Source organism: Clupea harengus, chromosome 10 (genome assembly GCF_900700415.2).
Source record: "Clupea harengus chromosome 10, Ch_v2.0.2, whole genome shotgun sequence".
Classification (NCBI taxonomy): domain Eukaryota; kingdom Metazoa; phylum Chordata; class Actinopteri; order Clupeiformes; family Clupeidae; genus Clupea; species Clupea harengus.
The window spans coordinates 29,051,796-29,073,595 of record NC_045161.1 but is presented as its reverse complement, the minus strand read 5'-3'; the positions used below and the strand labels follow the sequence as shown (position 1 = coordinate 29,073,595).

Sequence of the window (21,800 nt, the reverse complement as noted above, 5' to 3'; positions counted from 1 at the left end):
TGTGTGTGTGTGTGTGTGTGTGTGTGTGTGCGTGTGTGTGTGTGTGTGTGTGTGTGTGTGTGTGTGTATGTGTGTGTGTGTGTTTATGCGTGTGTGTGATGTACGGCTGTTACACGCTGGCGTTGCAGCCGGTCCGTAACCACACGACCTATTCACGACACAGAACACGTAAAACGCAGGTCATTCTGGGCCCATATTTCATCCGAAAGAGAAGGGGCCATTTTGCAGATCACATAAAACAAGAACACAGGCAAAAAGAGATCCGGTGAACATGTGTGTGTGAGTGTACGCGCACGTGTGTGTGTGTGTGTGTGTGTAGGTGAGCATACATATGTGTATGCGTATGTACATACACACTCTGTGGCTGATATCTTATATCCTCTAAAATCACTCAAAGTCTAACCGCCTGCTGCAGGCCGCTCATCAAACCTGCAAGCTAACAAGAGGCTATTACGCTTTTCTCTCTGGAGTACATCTCAATTATGAAGCCGTGTGCTAAAACATGATCACCGCACAGTATGGGACCTCTGGCCCCCTCCAGGGCAAGGTGCTGTGTTGCGGTGTTTCTCATGTATGGCGAAAGCACTCATTCCTCATTTTACATTAAAGAGAGAGAGCGACAGAGGGAGAGAGAGAGAGAGAGGAGAGAGAGAGAGAGAGAGAGAGAGAGAGAGAGAGAGAGAAGGAGGAAACAAGCCACGCACGGGTGACTGGCTGTCATCTGAAAGAGTCACAGTGTAATTAAGATGCACACGTCTCTGCAGCAGCCTGTTGACATTTTGTCGATTGCACATAATACAGCGTGTGCAATTAAGGTATTTATAGCAGTGGTTCACACACAGAGGCTGTGTACGTGTGCTTTTAAATGACGACCAACACCAAATGAGCAATTAGAGATCTCTGAATAGTCTTCACCTCTGTGTCACTACAGTATACACACACACACTGATGGACACACATGCAGACACACACACACACACTTACTTGTGCCTGGCATACACTCCTGTGTTTGTTCCTAAGTGTTTCCATGCATCTGAAACACACACTCACAGATGTCAAAACATCACGTCACTTTGCCTGTACTCGGGTGGCCCCCCACTGCTAACTAGAGACCCCCACCCCCCCCAGCTCAGCCTGCCTCCTAGCTAGAGACCCCCCCACTGCCACCCCCTGCCCCCCACTCCTAGCTAGAGACCCCCCCACTGCCACCCCCTGCCCCCCATTCCTAGCTAGAGACCCCCCCACTGCCACCCCCTGCCCCCCATTCCTAACTAGAGACCCCCCCCCCCCCAGCTCAGCCTGTGCCACAGTCCGTCACTGACTTTTTAAAACATCCCTGACCTTGAGACGAGAGACGGGGAAAGGTCCCTGGCGTGGTGAGCCATGTGAGCCGGATGCGCTCGCACAAGTGATTACGCCGTGCGGCTCTTTATCAACCGGACCGGCGTTGATGTATGGTGCTACGGGCGTAAAAGCCTGCTTTTCTGGCGTTATTTGAAAGATAAGCAAACTCAGGCCTTTGGCTGCATATCCTGCAGACGCCGGTTTTCTGACGAAAATAATTTAGGGGATAAAATGTCTGACGGGGTCAAGAAAGTTTGTGTGTTACCACGGCCCAGGATTCTTGCACCGGCCTTAACGCAGTCAGACTGACAACCCGACGCGGTCACTCTAAGCGAAGCGGACGTCCAGGTGTAACATCTGGAAGCCATCCAGCCGGTTTGTTTAAAAGTTGTGAGTAGACGATCCTCGCTGTCAAGACTAAACACACCATTCATCCTTCCTCATGACACCGGCGGGGGGATCTGGCACAGCCACGGATAACACACACACACACACACACACACTTTACAACTATTACATTCACTAACATTTAAAATCAATTTAAAATCAATTTAAAATAGTAGGAAACATCCTCTGAAATCCTCCAGATCTAAAGTATATTTACTGAAAAGCTGATCAAATGGAACTATGAGTAAAACTTCAGTGGAGAGGATAAACCAACAGTGCTATTTTTTTGCTATTTTGAAAGTAATTTTTCCCTTTGAAGTAAATATCAGAAAGACAACTTATCATATATTTTTTATCTTTTGGATCAGTTTTGGGGTATTTTTTTCAGTTATTATAACTTTTTTATAAAAACTGATTAAAGATTAAACCTGTGATAGCTGTGCTCTGTGGGACTAAATTCTACTATATTTACACTGATGTCATTTTAATGACAATTCTTACTCTGAAAATATTGCCATAACCATACGAGTTAAAAATACAGAATATGGTGTGTCATACAATGTAATTTCAACAAATCAAAATACACTATTCCTCCATAGCAGTGATATAATGTTTAAGAGCACAGTATATGACTTCCAACACATTCTCTTCCACCTGAGGATTTCACACCAGACAAAACCACAACCTTCTTTGAGGACTTTAATAACCAAACACTTCTTTCTTCTCAATCCCAAAGCAATTTATTTAAATATTATTTTAAATCCTCATTAAATATTTGCTGACCATTTAGAATATTTGTCAATTTGCCGTTATATTGCGAGTGGTCAGCAATTACGGTCAAAACTCGGCGGCCACGGCACACACACACACACACACACACACTGCACACACACACACACTCACACACTGCCGCCGCCGCCTCTGTGACCAGCTTTAAATGAAGGGGCTGCTGAATGGCAGTAATGACTTCTCATAATTGGCAGGGAGAAGAAGCTATGCACCCAAAGCTATTAAAAGTTACCAGAAAGTAAAACAGCCGCACTTCCCTTACTTGTAAACTCACACGTGTACACATGTACACACACACACACACACACACACACACACAAGACACACACACGCTCACACACACACACACACACACACACGCTCACACACACACACACACACACACATGCTCACACACACACACACACACACACTCACACAGGCAGACCAACAGGCACGGACACAGGCATTTTCTGAAACCTGCTCAGGGTAAATATGTGTATTTAATTATGTTGTTTCTGCATTTGTGGGGGCGCGTTGGTTTTGTTTTGGGGGGTGGGGATGGGGGGGTTGAAACAACGGTGGACCTGCCCCCACGTGAACTCTCGGCATCTGCTGAGAACAGGGTAAAGGGGCCTGACCAAGCCCTTCAGAAATGCGTTCCATATTTCTGAAGATCCTCTCCCATAATTAATCGTCAGGGGGGGCGGGTCAAACAACACATGAGGCAGGGTCAGTTCAAAAGTGTGTGTGTGTGTGTGTGTGTGTGTGTGTGTGTGTGTGTGTGTGTGTGTGTGTGTGTGTGGGTGTGTGTGTGTGTGTGTGACTGTGCACACACATGAGGCAGGGTCAGTTCAAAAGTGTGTGTGTGTGTGTGTGTGTGTGTGTGTGTGTGTGTGTGTGTGTGTGTGTGTGTGTGTGTGTGTGTGTGTGTGTGTGTATGTGTGTGTGTGTGTGACATGAGCCAGGGTCAGTTCAAGACTTCTCAGCCACCTTGCGGAGCGACGGGGAGGGCCTGGGAGCAGACCTGGCTTTGGAACATGAGAGACGCCCCAGCTGCCGACGGGATATAGGATATCCTTTAACGCAGAGGGGCTCGCAAAGCCCCAGCGTCTATCTCCCTGCCTCTTCAAGGTCCCTGGCTCTCAAAGAAGCCATTTCTGAGTTCTCATCTCCAACCCTTTGTGCGATCCCTGGGTAGAAAGAGCAGCGTTGCGAATGCAGAGTTTTGCATTGAATTATTCAGCATAAAAAGGGCAAAACAGGCCTTCCCACAGATTCGATTTTCATGAGCAATGAGATGAAGAAGGCGCTGGAGGAACTGAACTGCGAGGGTTTACGGCTCGGGAGCATCGTGGAGGAGCGAACCCCATATTTAGTGATTTAGCTCCGGAGACCGGCCAAGGCTAAGTTTTTACTTCCTCGCAAACCAGCGTCTACTTTATTGAATACGACATGTCTATTACGGCGATAGGAGTGGCTGGAAAGTAGCTGAGATAGGACGGAGGCGGTGACCTCATCGCTGAAGGCAGCAGTTGGTGGTCATGGTAACGGTGGTTTGTTTGACATGGCGGAGGGTGATAAAATGCAATGAAAATCACTGGCGCCCGTAAAAGACTGAAACTGGACGCCGCGTTACTGGGTCCTACTTGTCAGGCCGCAGCAGTAAAAATAAGATCCACGATGATTTACTTCTCCACTCTACCAACAAAAAACTAATGCTAAGGCAAATACACACACACACACACACACACACACATCTCTGGATGTACCCATGGAAAAATATTCCACAGACTACAGACTTATGGGCAGAATACAACATGGAGACGCGAAGACAGTCAGGATGCAAAAGTGTGTGTGTGTGTGTGTGTGTGTGTGTGTGTGTGTGTGTGTGTGTGTGTGTGTGTGTGTGTGTGTGTGTGTGTTAGGCTCCCAGCCAGGCTTGTGCTGCTTGAGAGGTGAAACTTGGCAAAGCAGGACCCCCGAGAAAAAACAATGGCCTGTAAAAATGATTACAAATTGTGCATTCTTTCTTTCGGGAGTCTGACTCGACTCCTGTAACTCCTGAGGCTGAGAATTTTCTGCCATAAAAGAGCCCCGTGTTTGGATGAACTGATGTCGAGTGCGATTCTCTATTGAGCCGCATTAGTCTCTGTACGGAGCAGTAAAAAAAATGCGAGCAGTTGGCTTAAATGAGGTGAGAAGATGTTAAAAAGTAACTGTCAAATAACAGATCACCCCAAGTGCTCCTCAGAGACCCCTCCTACAGGCCTGGGCCCAGTCTTCACCGCAGGATCTTTCAATTGGCCCAGAGGGAGAGAGTAAAGGGACCAAACATATACTATGATTACTTTTGCTTACACAAAGTCTGCTTTTAGGGCAGCTTTTTGTAACCTGTAATCGAAGATGTAATCTAAATATTTTGTGGGGGAGCTATACCAATTTCCCAGGATCCACCACAATATTCCCTGAGCGACTCCTTCCCTTTCCCGAGGCCTTCCTCCTTCTCCTCGTGTGAACAGGTCTTATGTTAAGTGCGTATCGGCTTCTTCTCTCCGCCCAATTTCACCAAACTTTAACACCCGCTTTATGGCGCGCTGAAGACTGCGATTGTACGATGAGCCCCCCCAAAGCCTACCAGAGGGCCCAGGCCTTTGAAGGCTAATCTGGGGGGATTGGAGTGAGATCCCTGACTGCTATTTTCCTAAGGGTCCCCAAAAGACTAGTCCGGCCCACAGTAATCAGCCTTTCTCACAGGATGGATAGGGGGCTTTGGAAGGGCCACTGAAACACTCTAGAACACTCGCTCAATGGGGATCAATAGAAATTGGCTATTTGTTTAGCAAAGCCGTGGAATTCTAAACTCCACCAGGAGTCAGATGTCAGGAGACTGAAAACAAAGACTGTTTTTTTTTCTCTCTTAAAAATCTCAGTGGTTGATGAGACACGTGTGTATAAAGCAGCTCCCTTTGAAACCCCACTGTTCTGTTCTCACAGTGTTCTTGCATTAGTGTGCTGGCAAGAAGTAAATGTTTTGTTTTGTGTTTGTAAGCACTTGCGTAACTCATCTGTGGTGACAGTTACACTCGGAGTGTGTGTATGTGAGTATGTGTGTGTGTGTGTCTGCAAGGGGGGTCGTGTGTGTGTATGTGTGTTGGATGTGTGTGTGTGTGAGGGTGAAACATATGCGTGTATATATATGTGTGTGTGTGTGTGGGGGGCATCTTAAGCACAGTGCCCCTTGAGCTGTCAGCAGCCTCTCCCCTGTGTCGGCGCACCAGGCCAAAACACACCTTTGTTTTGAGGCCCATCACGGGGCTCAGCGGCGGATGAACAAGAAAAGGCAGCTTCTAATCCTATTAGCCGCGCACCTGAGCCGGAATGGCTCATCCTGTTTAAACTCACTACACAGTCGCTGTAATCTCCCTGCTCCCGACGTGCAGCTGGCTGCTCCACAGCCCTGAGGTGAAGCCGCAGTTTATCAGCACCAAGGAGCCACAGCGCACACACACGCACACACACACACACACACACACACACAAACACACACACGCACACACAAACACCACAACCCCATCACGATGCCGACTGGATTATCACCAAACACATTTCATACCTGTGTGATCCACACACAGACACACACACACACACACACACACACACCGCTGACTACATTTAAATGTACACATACAGTATAGGAGTACAAGGCAGATAACAGGATTGTGGTTTGCATTACTATTTTGCCACGGGATGAATCCTGCTCTTGCTCTTGGACAGAAAAGAGCAGTTGCTTTTTTTATCGTTCCATTTTCTGAATCTCAGACTTGCTATCGGATAATTTGGAGTCCCTTCAACATCAATGAGTGAATTAATAACAAAGTCCATTTAAAAAGATCAGCTCCACTCCACATCAAGGCTCTGCAGTAATACGCCAGTGCATCCAAGTTCGACTTTCTGAATCTTCTCGCATACTTTTGATATGCTACTAAAAATACAGTAAATGGAAGATATTTATGGGTGAAAAATTAAAGCTAGCGATGAATCCAAGGGAGAACCTTATTTAATGTGGTTTAAATGACGTTAAGGTCTGAAAGAAGTTCTCTTTTAAAGTGGAATAACAACATATAAAACCCCCAATGTGGAAAATCCAAATTTGCAGAAAAACAACAAAAACCAAAGATGCAAAGCAGAAGATAAAACGCCATGATGCATGTGAGGTGACACGGTCTGAGACGTGTGTGTGTGAAGTACGGCAGTTTGAAATGTGTGTGAACTGACACGGACTTTGCCACGTTTTTGGGCACATAGAGCCCCCAGATGCCCCAGTGCCAACCAGCTGCCAAAGGGAGAGAGAGATGGAGAGAGAGAGAGAGAGAGAAAGAGAGAGCGATGGAGAGAGAGGGAGAGCGATAGAGAGAGAGAGAGAGAGAAAGAGAGAGAAAGAGAGAGAGAGAGTGGCAGCAGCACAACTCTTAAATTTCAGAGTTTCAGATCTTATCAGCATAACCTACATTCACGCTCCCCTCTTGGAGGTGTGTGTGTGTGCGCACGTGTGTGTTTGTGTGCGCGTGCACGCATGTGTGTGTGTGTGTGTGTGTGTGCACGTGTGTGTGAGTGTGTGTGTGTTTGTGTGCGCGTGCACGCATGTGTGTGTGTGTGTGTGTGTGTGTGTACTGTCACACATCAGTCAAGTCCCTACTCCAATCTCGCCCTCTGTCCCATGTCTTTAAGCTGTCCTTTTCTCCTCATTTTCTCCCAGTCACTTCCACTCTCTTCCTCTCCCTCTCTCTCTCCCTCTCTCTATTGCTCCACCTCTCTCTCTCTCCCCCTCTCTCTCCCCCTCTGTCTCTCTCCCTCTCTCTCCCCCTCTCTCTCCCCCTCTGTCTCTCTCCCTCTCGCTCTCTCTCCCCCTCTCTCCCTCTCTCTCTTTTGCTCCACCTCTCTCTCTCTCCCTCTCCCACTCTCTATTGCTCCACCTCTCTATTACTCGAACCTGAACAGTCTTTCCACCTGCCTCTCTGAAGGAGTCCAGAGGTCACTGTGATTCAAATCTTTCATGTCAGATGGAACTTTGAAACACCAGTTTTGTGAATGTGTATGTGTGTGCCTGTATGTGTGTGTGTGTGTGTGTGTGTGTGTGTGTGTGACTGTGCACACACACGTGTGTGTGTGTCTCTGAAAGCCAGCCTTTGTTGTGTGAGGTTTTACAGGGTCCCAACTGGCCTGTTCTCTTGTTGTAACAGAAAAAAGGTCTAAGAGTGGCCAAGGATTTTGTCACTAAGTGTGATGGTTGAATTTCAATAAGAGCCTCTCTCTCTCTCTCTCTCTCTCTCTCTCTCTCTCTCTCTCTGTGCCTGACGGTGTACAGCTGTCACTTCACATGGCCCACCTCTCTGGTCCTGCAGCTTCATAAAAGGCTGTAATATCAAACCGGATAAAAAAGGGCTTTGTCTGCCTGCCACTGTAGCTCCCAGTATGACACATCCTTATTCCTGGCTGCCCATAAAATAACACACACTGCAGGACACGCTGATACACAAAGTAGGACACTTCAAAATAACACACACTGCAGGACACGCTGATACACAAAGTAGGACACTTCAAAATAACACACACTGCAGGACACGCTCATACACAAAGTAGGATACTTCAAAGTGGGTCTACCTTTTCATTTCAGGCACAAGACACAACGCCTTCATCACAACCGCGGTATCTTAGCGGGTTAGTTTAGTTAGTTATCTACAGATTGTGTACGTAAAGGACTTGAACAATGCAAACAGAACTCCAAAATGGGTTGTATGAGACACACATATAGTCTAGTACAGTAGTGATAAGAAACTGATAGAGTACGTTTAAGCTCTTCGTTGTTGAACGCTCACGTTACTAGTAGATTTCATCCAGCGTGTAGGGTTACACATTGGACAATCCAGGTCATATGAAAACATGTTTCACAGTGGATGAACTCATGCAAGCCTTTATCTTCTGATAGTGTAGCACGCGTGATTCTTTATTTGTTTTGGTCTGGTTCATGCCAGATTAAGTTTCCATGTCCATGAAACCAAAGGATTTTGTTCTGCACTAATTTGTTATTTTTGTCAGTCAGCTGAACGTTTGAAGAGGGCTTTCCAGATTTTCGAGTGAGCTTCGCTCTGAAAAACTACACTCATTAAACAGGAACAAAAACATGTCATTTGAGAAAACTATTTACAAAATTTTACAAAAAGCTCTTCCCAAAACTATGATCTTACTGATTTTGAACAACACTATATTTAGATGAAGTGTTGGAAGGGTTTTTTTTAGCATTGAAGTGTTTTCCCGACACACTGAAGTGAGAGTGGCCATCTCCCTCTGGGGAAGCCAGCGGTCCGTAGAGCAGGGGTACCCAGCAGCTAACACTAGGTAGGGGAGCTAGCGCAACGCACGGCCATTTCTGTTCCAGAGACTGCTCCTAACCCCAACAACCCCCAACACCCCCCCCCCCCACACACACACACACACACACACACACACACACACACACAGCCCCTCCCCCGTGCGCCTGCCCCCAACCCCCCAGACAAAAGCCTTTTTTCTATCTGGAGAAGAATGACAGGTTTGACATGTCTGCAATTCAGGAAAGAAAACTCCCCAATGACTCGGGGAGCTATGCTACACTTTTCACAAGCTTTTCTTCTTCTTCGCTCCCCCCCCCTCTCTCTCTCTCTCTCTCTCTCTCTTTCGCTCCTCTCCTCTCCAAATCTCAAGTTATTTGAAGGTCAAAGCTAGCAGAGCTCCGTGGCACAGCAAATCCCCGCCTTCCCTCTTGAAGACAGAACCATGTGTTCTAGGAAGAGCCATCATCTGCGCCTGGCCCGAAAGGCCTGGATTCCCGGAGACGGAACAGGTGAAAAGTCTTTGGAACCGTTCACCAGTGGGCCCAGCGAAGAATGGCCCAGTGTTCACCCGCAGAACAAACACACCCCGACTACACAACACACACACACACCCCGACTACACAACACACACACACACACACACACACCCCGACTACACAACACAGACACACACAGGAGGAAACATGAAGAGCTGGAATAGAAATAAAGTGTGATGAACTGAGGAACTCTAGCTTTAGTTTTTGAAAGTTTAAATCTGTAATAGTGCAATAGTACATAAAGTGGCCATGTGCAAAATAAAATGAAATACTTTAAGGAGAAATACGATACATTTCACATTTGTGTAATACCGATACATAAGAGACTACCAAATGACAATAATTATTTAAGTATTATTTATTTAGAAATGAATCTAAGGGCATTATCTAGATATAAATCACTATTACAAAAATAGTTTAGTTTGGAATTTGAGATAAATAGTCACTTTTAGATTTAACAGATTTGTTCAAAGGGTTCATATTTTTTCAAGTTCAACAAAAACACAAAATAAGCAAGACAGCTGCACATTCACAGCATGAAATACATTGAATGCTCTTAGCAGTAACACACTACCTACATTTTTCTAAATTATCTTGAAAAATATAGAGTAGGAAAAAATGTATATGCTATTTTTGCGGTTATTTGTATTTTCGGGTCTGGGTTGTGTTGGGACGAATAAAAGAAAAATACTTTTCAGGATTTGTACTTCGCTTTCTCCAGTGTGCTCGCTCTAAGTATTAACACATTGCCCCGGGCACAAAGAGCATTACCTTCTAATATCTTCCATATTTTTAAAGAGTCATACAGTTGAGTTCCATAAGACTTTTGTCTAGCCTTCATCCAGAATTTCAGTGACTATATGCACCAATAAATCGTAAAGATAACGAGTGTAACTTCCATGGAGACAAATAAGACTCATGATTTTTCATCTGGCTGTATTTGACTCCCTATTTTTATCAGGTCAATAAATATCTAACTTATTTCTCAAAATGTCGTTTTAAAACACCTTTAGCCTACATTTTCCAGCCGCTTTTAAGGTTTTAAAATTGTCGTTATTTAGCGCTATAAGTAAAATAACTGATCTAGTATTTTTACACTCTGTAAAATCAGGGTTTAAAAAGAAAAATCCTTGTTTAAACTGGATGTGTTGACAATACAACATATGTGGTGAGTATGACTGATCGTGATTATAGTATATAGGACACATACATATAAATGTATATATCTATATCATACATATAAGTATACGTAAACATATATACATTATTCTGTTATTGCAACTAATTTCTTCTCACCATGGCTATCATAACTAAATGGAGTATTAATACATATATATATACAAATACATGAAGGCGCCTGGGGAAATTAGGCTTGAGGCCTGGAGCAAAAGACGGAATAACTGTTAGAAGTTTTTTACAAAGTAGAATTCAACGAATAGCTCTGGTCAGTTCGAGTCATTCTTCCTCATTTGGGTCCTTTTTAGTCGACTCCATTTTAGTATCATCACATCCAGTACATTTGGGTCCTTTTCAGTCGACTCCATTTTAGTATCATTACATCCAGTACATTTGATTTGACATGAATCTTGTAATTGTCTACGTAAGACAAGACAGAATCTCAGCTGATGGCCTACACACAGACGAGAAGAAAGAAAGCTGACCTTTTAAAGAAATGTTTGAAGAAAGCCTTATAAACTTGAGCCAAATGAGCCTTGGCTTTTTTCCAGCACTTTCCACCACAGGCCATAGCACAACAACGCTCCTTCAGAGAGCACCAGCTCAATCTCTTAGTAAATAATAATAAATATTTAAGTCCCATCCCAGGGAGGAGTTAATGAAGAAATGGTCAGGATCGAATGTGCGCCGTGCATCCGCACCAACAAAAACCCAAACCACTGCCGGAGATCAATTAGGAGGAAACACCGTCATTAGTTTTATGAGCGCTTTTATGTGCAGGTTCACTTAGGAGCATTACATTTGTCCAGTGCTCAGCAAGGCTTTTACAGCAGACAAGCCATTAGCAAGTTTAAGGACATAACCCACTGCTCTCCAACTAGCCATCACAAGACCAAGCTACACCGCCAGAAAAAAACCATAACAATAATAATATGAGCATTACATTCATTAGTTCAAAAGTGCTAAAAGTGCCCCAGTGATGTAGTGCTTTAGTACAATCAGCCAGAGTGAACCAATCACAACAGGCGTACAGACCGCGTGTCAGTGGTGGTGAGGGCTAACTACAGACTGTATGTGGCTCCGCATGTCAGTGGTGGTGACGGCTAACTACAGACTGTATGTGGCTGTGCGTGTCAGTGGTGGTGAGGGCTAACTACAGACTGTATGTGGCTCCGCATGTCAGTGGTGGTGACGGCTAACTACAGACTGTATGTGGCTCAGCGTGTCAGTGGTGGGCTTCCAGTGTGGCAGTCGTGAGGTTGCGTCAGCCACAGGGGCTCTTGCAGCACGCCTCCTCTGACAAAACAGTGACTCCGTCGTTACTATGATGAAACAGTTTCGCATCAGACACTTCTTACAGCCCTGTCTTTCATTCGAGGCCCTCATTAACCAGTTTAGGTACACACATGGAGTAGCATCACAGCCGTACACACATGGAGTAGCATCACAGCCGTACACACATGGAGTAGCATCACAGCCGTACACACATGGAGTAACACCACAGCCGTGGTTCTATGGCACAACCCTGCCAGGGCCACCGACTGGGCTCAACAACACTGATCTAATCCGGTGCTTTCCCGGTAAAAAGGTGTGAAAACTGCAGAGCCATTTCATGCCAAAACAACCTGCATTATTTACAGGCCATTTAGCCTCAGAGCTCCTTCCTTCCTCCTTCCTCTGTCTCTCTTCCTCCCTCTCTTTTCCCTCTTCCCTCTCTTCTTCTCTACACTACAGCGTCTGATCAGGGCTCCAGAACGCATCTCTCTCTCTATCTCTCTCTCTATCACTCTCTCTCTATTTCCCTCTCTCTCTCTATCACTCTCTCTCTCTATCCCTCTGTTCTTCTCTACATCACAGCGTCTGATCAGGGCTCCAGAACGCATCTCTCTCTTTATCTCTCTCTCTCTGTCTATCACTCTCTCTCTCTCTATCCCTCTGTTCTTCTCTACACCACAGCGTCTGATCAGGGCTCCAGAACACCTCTTTCTCTCTATCTCTCTCTCTCTCTATTTCCCTCTCTCTCTCTCTATCACTCTCTCTCTCTCTCTCTCTATCCCTCTGTTCTTCTCTACACCACAGCGTCTGATCAGGGCTCCAGAACACCTCTTTCTCTCTATCACTCTCTCTCTCTCTTTCTCTCCCTCTCTCTTTCTCAGATGGAGCTTGGAGGACTGTGGATGCCCGTGACTGCCAGCGCGCAGAGAGAATGTGGGTCAGGCATTAAAATTTATGAGGAGTGCAGAAGGCATGGCGATGGGATGGTAAAGGCTGTTGCCAGGTAAAAAATATTAATAATTTAATTAATAAATATAAATTGGGAAAAAAAATAAAGGGGGAAATTAGCCCTTTCTAAATAACATCACACAAAATAACCACACATAAAAGGACTGACAAATTGGTGTTTAACTCACACCACCAAAATCTGGTGATGATCAGTAGACACCAGCATATCACAGTCTTGTGTGCATGTGTGTGTGTGTGTGTGTGTGTGTGTGTGTGTGTGTATAAGAGTGTTTATCTACTGTGTGACCTCTCACGTTGCCAGTTTATACCTTCAATTTATTCAACGTATTATTAATCTCAAAATTAGCAGGACTACCAACACCCACCCCACGCACCCCACCCCTTCATCAGTGTTGGGGTCTCTGCCACAGACCCTGGGTCTGACTCGCACAGGGGGCAGAGCACCGGAGGGGTGGAGGGGCGGAGGGGGGAACGGCGGCCATCGTGGCGCCCCGGGCCTTGCCGTTCCTCCCTGCGATAACAGCGGCGGTGTTCGGTGTTCTGTGTCCCTGAGCAGGTGAGAACAATGACGAGAAGGTTCACGAGACCCCGCTGACAGACGGACCGGGCGGCCAGGACATTCAAGACATTCGAAACTGTTCTGAAGCAACCAACCCCCCCCCCCCCCCCCCCAACACACACACACACCCCAGATGACTGTCAGAGGAAAATATCACAGCTGAAAACCAATCCTCTCCAGCCTGGAGACGAGGCTAAGGTCAGAAGGAACTTGTTTTTACAGCGCGAGTTAAAGACATGACAGATATATGGAATAGACATTACAAAAACAAATAAAACACTGTTACTGTCTTTATGCACAATGTGGGGACGCTAAGCAGCTTCTTTTTTTTTTTTTTACCCAGAAGTGTCTTTCAGTTTGTGTCCCATCTCTGCAGAATAGACTGGCTTTTATTTAGAAAATGTGTTTTCAGATGTTTCTTTCTTCTGGCCTTCGAAGGCCTCCGGTGTTTCAGTACGCATGCATACCCAATTTAATTTGAGACTCCGTTCCTCATTTAACTAATGTCTTTTAAAGCTTTGACCTTGTCCAGTGTTTCCATATAGCGCAGTTGGGACGGAGGACTCGGGCGCAGTAAAACTGGATTATATTACAACAATAACATCTGAAACAAAAAGTTCCAGAGAAAGACAATTATGTTCAGTGCAGCTATTCTCTCTTCGGACAGACAGGGAAGGGGTTGTAAAAATGTTTATTACAGTTGGCATTAACATAACCTTGATTAACATTGGAAATGAAAACACTGTGTCCTGAGCATACGCACACACACTCACACACACACACTCTCTAGGTCATTTTGTTTAATGAAGCTTTGAACCCAGATTACTGATTAGTGGCTTTCTCTCGCAGAAGTTGCTTTTGTAGATACCATGCAGCAACTTTAATCTTTAATGAGATGTTAGACATCTTTAATGCAATACTGTGTCAGGCCATTAAGGGGAAACTCCAAATTTGAGAAGTTTTTTCTTTTTTTTTTTGGCCAATTTTCTCATCCATTTTTTTAATAGAGAGCAGAAACTTTATTCGCCTCATAAGTCATAAATCGCCTCATACACACTTTTCAAGGAGCCACAAATAATAATTCTAATAATTCTAATGGCATGAACGGCCGTCTACATTGTTAGAAGGTCACAAGGGGTGTCTCTGTACAGCATGACTTCTCCTCTGGACGGGTTGCAGTGTTCTGACCGAGCTGATCCATGACCCGGCTCCTCTATAACCAATTTCCTCTCATACAGTAAGCGAACACAAATGGCCTGTAATCTCATCCAAATGAAACAGCAGCCGGCGTGGCTCCGTGGTCCGGGCCAACTTGGAGGAAGCGCTGTCTTTTAAAAGAGAACTCTGCTGACTGCCCGTCCACTTAATCTGATTTTCAAACTAACAAATATGCTGTGCCCTGCGCTATGTCCACTTAAGGGCCTTTCCACTGCCCCCTCTAAGTCCTTATTAAGGGGACATTGGGGGAAAACAATGATTTTTCTCATGCCGGTTTAATCGGGATGTCATTCGATTAAAGTAGCCAAATGAGGGCCTGTTCTGTGACAGAACGGCAGTCATGAGATAGACCCTGAGAGAGGCATCTCACTGAGGGAGCCTCAGTTTGCCTGGCTTTCCAGCACTCAGGTCAGATAAAGACAAGCGAAAACACAACAGTCATTAGTGCATTGCACGCTTTCGAACAAGATAGATTTTCCGCACAGAAAGGGTGCTATTAGGCTGTAAATCACCTTTCTCTCTCAAGGCCTCAAATTAATTACAAACTCGTTCATGGAGGGTGCTGATACACACACACATACACACACACACACACACACAAACACACACACACACACACACACACACGCACACACACACAAACAGCCTAAGTGACCCCAAAGTGCATTCCAATCGAAACAAAAAAATTAATTAACGTCACACGTCTGAACAGATAAACTGGCGAGAGATTCATGGTGGCTTTCTCCGTTAAGGTCCAAGAGGACAGCTCGTTTTCATTACAAAATTCCATTCTAAGTACCATTAGAGAAATGCAATAAAATGCACTTAGTTCTGTGGGCTTACTGTGTGCCAGCTCACTATAGAGGTGAAACAGCTATTCTGTGTCTGATTAATTTCAGGATTTACAGAGCGCTTCAGTTCAGAGTAAGCAGTTACACTTTAAAAAGGCTAGTTATACTCCCGTACCGACTGCAGAACCAAACCTTTATGCCAAGTTTTTCAATGGCCGACAACAATCAACGGATACATTTGATTTTAATTCAACCTATATGGCTCATTTGTACAAATCATACTTTTTTTGCTGAAAGTAAAATATATTGCAGTTATTACAGTCATTTAAAAAATGTGCGCATGAAATGCATTACGCTCAGTTAAAATTTACTGGAAATGTGGACCTGTCTTTCAATTAGGTTTACCTGGTGGTCTGTTGAAATAAGTGACGTGACGATACTACATCATATACAAATTATTTACATGTGTTAAATCTTGTACAGAGAATTATTCTTAATAAGACGCGAAAGCAATGTGTGTTTTTGTAAATTTTTCTAAATTACTCGCAAAATGCAAATTATAGGTTTAATTGTTACATCGTTACCAAAATAAGATATTATGGAGGAATAAGGAAGAAAACAGTCCACGTCAAATCGAAGCGTATAGAATATGTTCATGAATTCGGCATCACCTTCCATCTTCTTCGCTTACCTCGACTCTCATTTTTACAGTATCTATCTCCCTGAGAGAGAAAATGGCGGACCACGCTGTCTTTACTGGGAGCTAAAAACAGCACAACGCCACCTAGAGGTGCAGAACCCAAAAAGCGTCCTACCATTTTACATTAATTACCAAGTCCAAGGTCACCCTCCCTGAGCTGTTGGTGCTGATTTGAAAAGTGCTCCCTTGATCGTTGACACAGACCCCCATCCCCCCAAAGAAACACAATCAAAAGGAACAATGTAACGTGGAGGGTCCTCCTTAACCCCCACCCCCCCTTTCCCCAATTTCCCTCTGTACATTCTCCCATAACCTCCGCAAAACTAGGTCACCACAAGAGCCACGCAGCACCGGCAAGAGTTAATGATAAAATAGCAAAGACAAAGTGCTGGCTTTGATTGAGAAGGGAGAGAGAATCGCCACAGGGTCACTGTAGACTTTTCACTAGCACAAATCAGTCCAAGATGTGCTCAGTCCCTCGTACTGTACACTGCACCCAGGCTAATAGCAGCTTTAAGTTTAGCACGACTGTAACGCCATGTGCTCGGCTCATGTTGGCAGGGGGCCTGAGTGATGGCTGTGCGATGGGCCTGTGATGTATACGTGACCAAGCGTCGAGAAATGAACCCATTATCTGCACAGACACCGAACCCATAACTCCTTTCTGAAAACGTGGCGGTGAGACGTTAAACAAAATACTTAGAAAGGCACTTTTCAATAACGCCTGACAGATCTTCTGTTACTTTCCGGTTCGCTGTCATGAAATTCATAAATTCCTTAAACTTTCAAACATTTTAAATGATCAGGATTCATCATATTTATGTAAACCTCATTAAATAAGCAATATCTCATATAGGAAGCTAATAGAAGATCAAATAACTGGCAAAAAAAAAACGTTGACCTAGTTTTTGGTATCCAATATTCATAGGGTGTGAAATCCCTCCCCAAAATTCATCCGGGTATAAAGCAAAATTAAACGGAAGCGAGAGGCTAGCCACAAATGTCTAACACTTATAAATTAATTATGTAAACGCAATATATTATTGTGATCTGTATGATAAAAAAGTATTTATTTTAATTCAAACATGTAAACAGATGCTTTTCAAGAAAAGATTGGCATGCTTGATTTGTTAATTTATGAATAATATGTGGAGAATAAAAAGCACTTTCAATTGATCCTAAAAATGAACAGCCATTTTCTGATGACAGGAGAAAAGGGATTCAGAGTATAGCTAAGCCGTTTTGGCTAGAGCTAAACCAGAACCATACTATATAATAAATAGAATACATAGAACTTGAATACTTCTGCAGCTTTCTGGCTGAATCATTTCTTAATGGCTTACTAAAAGAGACGAAGAAAGCACAGAGTAGCCAGACACTTAATGCTTTCGAGTTTACTGGACACACGCTTTCAACGACACACGCTTCCATCAGGTATTACAAAATGTCTGTGCTATGCCGCTCTTTCAGTCAGGTTCTTTATACGAACACATCTTACACAAATAACTGAACCAAACACGGTTGATTAAATACACTTCCAATGAAACTAACTGTGTAGACGTAACCATGACGACAAAATATACAACTAATTAAAAAGTGTAAACTGTATATAAATACACAAACAGGACGCAGTTAATTTATACCAACTCCATATTTCACATTGATGGCAGTAAATGGGCCAAGAATGCCTCTAAGCTTGTCTTGTGAGAGTGATACTGTTTCTCTGTTCTAGACCTCACTGCCCTCTCTCTGTAACACAACCACAGCCTCTGAGAGCAGCAGGAGCCCAAGCAGACCCGGGCCCAGCCTGGTACCGGAGCCTAGGTTTCATCTCGGTGTCTACCGCGGTCCATCCCCTACCATCAGCGCACTCGGCTTATTGTACACCTGTGAAGTACCGCTCCGCCAGGCAAACTGTACACACTCGAGTAATAATAAAGAAACAGGCTTAACAGATAGGAATGTATTTCTTTCTGTGCAGAATTCAGAAAAGCTTTGTTGAATTTTTCTGCTACGTTTGTGGCACAGGGCCAGGACTGCTGTTCTGAAAAGTCCCCTTGTGAAAGACATGCAGCGATATGTAGGGCAAGGGCGATGCTTGGCCATGTCTTCAAGCATACTACAGCCTTATACAACAGCTGATGATGTGGCCTAAAGAATCCAAGGCTGCGGGACCACAAAGTCAAACAATGGCTGATCAAAGGTTTTGTTCAACGATAATTAGCGATAACTTATAATTGATAGGAATGGGAAACCCATTTGAAACTCGTTAAAGTGGCGTCGACGTGTATTTCAGGCTACGCTGAACAATACGTCACACAGATTCTGTGGAAAGCAGTCGTGCTGTCTTGTGATCTCTGCTTAGAGTATGTCCACAGTACGTACACAGGACCCACAAAAAAGCTCACTTTGCCATCTTCACAGAGATAAACACATCAGTCTGATAGAAAACAGAGGCCAATGGATGATGTCCTAAGTTAATGGTTGAGCAAAGAGACAAACCAGAGAGACTCCTAGCTTCACTTGAAATTGCTTACATGTAAACTCATCAGGAGAGACGTTCTAGGTATTTGGAATGTAAAATAAACCTTTGCCCTCAGAGATGGCAAAGATATATCAGGTGGTCAAAAGAATAATCAAACCAAATCTGTGAACAGCGACTACAATGAGTTTTCAGACTCATAAACGTTTTTATGTCATAGAAAAAAATAGAATGTATAAAAATCGAATTGTTTGTGTAAGCCCTATGCATTGAAAACCAATGTTTGTTTAAATATTTATTTTTATAAAGTAACATAACACTGAAAAACAGTCCTCTTGGATGTGAACACTACAAGGAAAAACTGTAGAATGAACAATGTATGTAGTAGCACTGAGTTTCACTGAAGTGCTTCCAAGGTCAGTTGATTGGCTTTGACATGATTTGTTTAGGAAAGCCCCTGCCAAACCTTTCTACAGTTTTTTAGACCACAGTAAAAACCCTATCAGTCTCGCATGCGCTGATGGAACTAATAGTCTGTAAACAACTAAGTCTGAGAAAGTACCTTAAAGATTTAAAACTAAATCCATATACTATTGATACATAGGAAATTGGCAAACGTTATCCTTTTTGTTTGTTTGTTTACAGTCGAAACATTGGGCACGAATACAACTTTCCTATGTGCCGATGACTGAATGGAAGTTTGCCCGAGGTTTCAGATAGGTGGGGGGAGAAAGTGTTTTTCAGGTTTCATATCATTCAATCTGAACCATATGGTGATCTTTTGGGATAACTTTGTTTCTTGGGAGCACAAGTCAACTTTCTCGTCATTAAAACCGCACAGATAAGGTCATAACGACCGGCCTAACAAGAGGTAGAAAGGGATTTTACGAATGCATAGCCTCCTTAAGGTCAAAGGATTTGTGGTAGGCTAACTGTTAATATAGTCTACCCTACACTTGCGTAGTAACTTTACAGGACACATAAAGTTTAATACAGTTTTAGAGGCCACATTTTTGCATAATTAAGTTGATGCAGTGGCCTTCATGATGGAAAGGCAACTATTTGTGAAATAAAGAATTTCTATTAGTATTGCTATAAAAATTCTAACACATTTTTTCCTGTTTTATTTTCCATCTGCAGAAATATAATACTCTTCACAAACGCCATAAATCAGGAGTCTTTTCAAAGGCCAAAGACTATCCTGCCGAGTGGCCACATTAGCCTTTCTGCAGAAGGAGTTAATATCGACTTTATAGTAGGCTCGGTCGCATCAGCTAGATGGTGTGAGATGTGACGCGAAGCATGTGTTTGTTGTTATGAACTCACTGGTGATCTTTGCATTTAGCGCCGGTGGTGTGAAAATGAGAGGCCGTAGCGTCTTACCTGGGATTCGTGCTGTTCCAATAGACCGCGTATCGGTCCGAGATCAGCTTGCTATCGTCTGCCCACACAGCGACCCAAGATAACAGGGCGACGAGCAGCAGCGACAACTCCATTTGATATGCGATACAGTTCTTGTCCATGTTGTTCAAGAGGGCAATAAGGTTGCTGTAGTTCTTTACACAAAAAGGATGTTGTGAGTGATGCGTAATAACTGTTCACCAGGTTTTTTTGCTTTTGATATTACGATGAAAGGCTTTATGTGGGGGAATTCCCAGTCAAGTACCACCGGGTACTATAACGAATCAACGGGTTTACAAGAGGAAATTCTTCAATAAAAAAATTAGGAGAATTTTGTATTCTTTCTCCTAAGTGGAGATACACCGGCACATAAAATGGTAAGTTGCGGTACACTGTTTTTCTTCAGAATACTGGTCCAATGATCCGCCGAGTTAGGTCGATCCGTGGTTCACTTTTTCACAAACAAGTGACACCACGTCGACTAAAATCCACTTGATCCAATAAATGGGAGGAATCGACATTATTTTAACACCATGCGAGATGTCTGACAGGTCCATCACAAGAACCACACGCGCGTGCAGCGGTCCTTCCAGTCCATTCTCTCCCAGTCCCGCAGACTAACTTAAACTTTCCTCTTCTTTACAGCTCAGTGGTAACTACTCATTAGCTGGCGAGAATCCAGTCAGTCAGTCGTTAGTCTTTAAGCTTGAAATCGCTCACTTCCATAAATCACAACGGTGAATTCCACGCATCGGCTCGCACATGAAAATCAAAGCCAGGTTCAGCAGACTGTTGTTGAAATGCTGCGGGTAACCTACGAGAGAAGGCAGTGAGTCCATCCAGTTTCTTCAGCAGCCAGCGACCTCTTCACACTCCTGCTCAGCTGAAACTATGAAAGGCGCAACATTTCCGCAGTAGACTGCAATTACATCAAAACCTCTGGAAGTCGACAAACGTCCCGCGCTCCCTCCGTCACAGTCAGAAAGCAGAAATGAAACGGTCACACCTACGTGCGCTGCTCCGCCGTCCTCTCACTGAAAAGTTGACAATTGCAAGTTATTCTGCTTTATGCTTGACTGCCCCGTTCCCACCGGACTGTTACCAACGCGAGCGGCAAGGGCAAGAATCAGACACCGCATCACTTGAAGAGTTGCTGCTGCTGTCGCTGTGTTGTGCAGTGCTGCTGAGGTCGGGAATACGCCGGCATAGCTCCATGGTAGATGTTTCCCTCTGTAACGCTAGTGTGTTGTTCAGCCCAGTTGAGCTAGCATGATTTTTTTTCCCAGAGTCACGGTGGATTTTCTGTTGCGCGCTTTCTCTCTCTCCTTGCTTCAGCACATGCCTCGCGCGGCGACTACGTAGCTCTCGCTCCATTCACAGTCAGCGCCTCGTGCAGGGCGGGGCTGCACGAGCGAGGCTACTTCGCCCCTTAACTTTTGGAGCATTTACAAGCTGTGATTTCACCGAAGTTTTTGCACTGTGATAATTTACTGTGATAATTCTACTGGCCAGTAGCGGAAGTTTTGATAATATTTCTTAACTTTAACGGTAAGGTCTGTATGATACGGAGATTTTACAGACTTTTTATTCTCTTCAAAATGTGTATCGCATTATTGTTGTATAAAGTGTCGCAAGGACCCAGCGCTTTATGCCTTTGGTCTAACAGTGTAAAATGTTACAGTCACAACGACTTGTTAATTTAACGGCGACTTGTTATTACTTCATAATACTTCATATTTTTCCAATAAAAGTACATTTAATTTCAAATGCAGACCATCATTGTCTTCTTTGTGTTTTGTTCATCGTAGATTATTGAACAT

The 21,800-nt window shown here is 44.1% G+C and overlaps 1 protein-coding gene across 1 annotated transcript in view; it reads right to left on the bottom strand.

The window, feature by feature from the left end:
* Positions 1 to 21,559, bottom strand: part of LOC105896419 (ephrin-A2) — a 150,396-nt gene extending 128,837 nt beyond the window's left edge. Inside the window, exon 1 of the mRNA XM_012823172.3 lies at positions 19,963 to 21,559. Within this exon, the coding sequence (XP_012678626.2) occupies positions 19,963 to 20,102 (140 nt within the window). The 5' untranslated portion in view covers positions 20,103 to 21,559. The remainder of the gene's footprint in view (positions 1 to 19,962) is intronic.
* Positions 21,560 to 21,800: the final 241 nt, after the last annotated feature.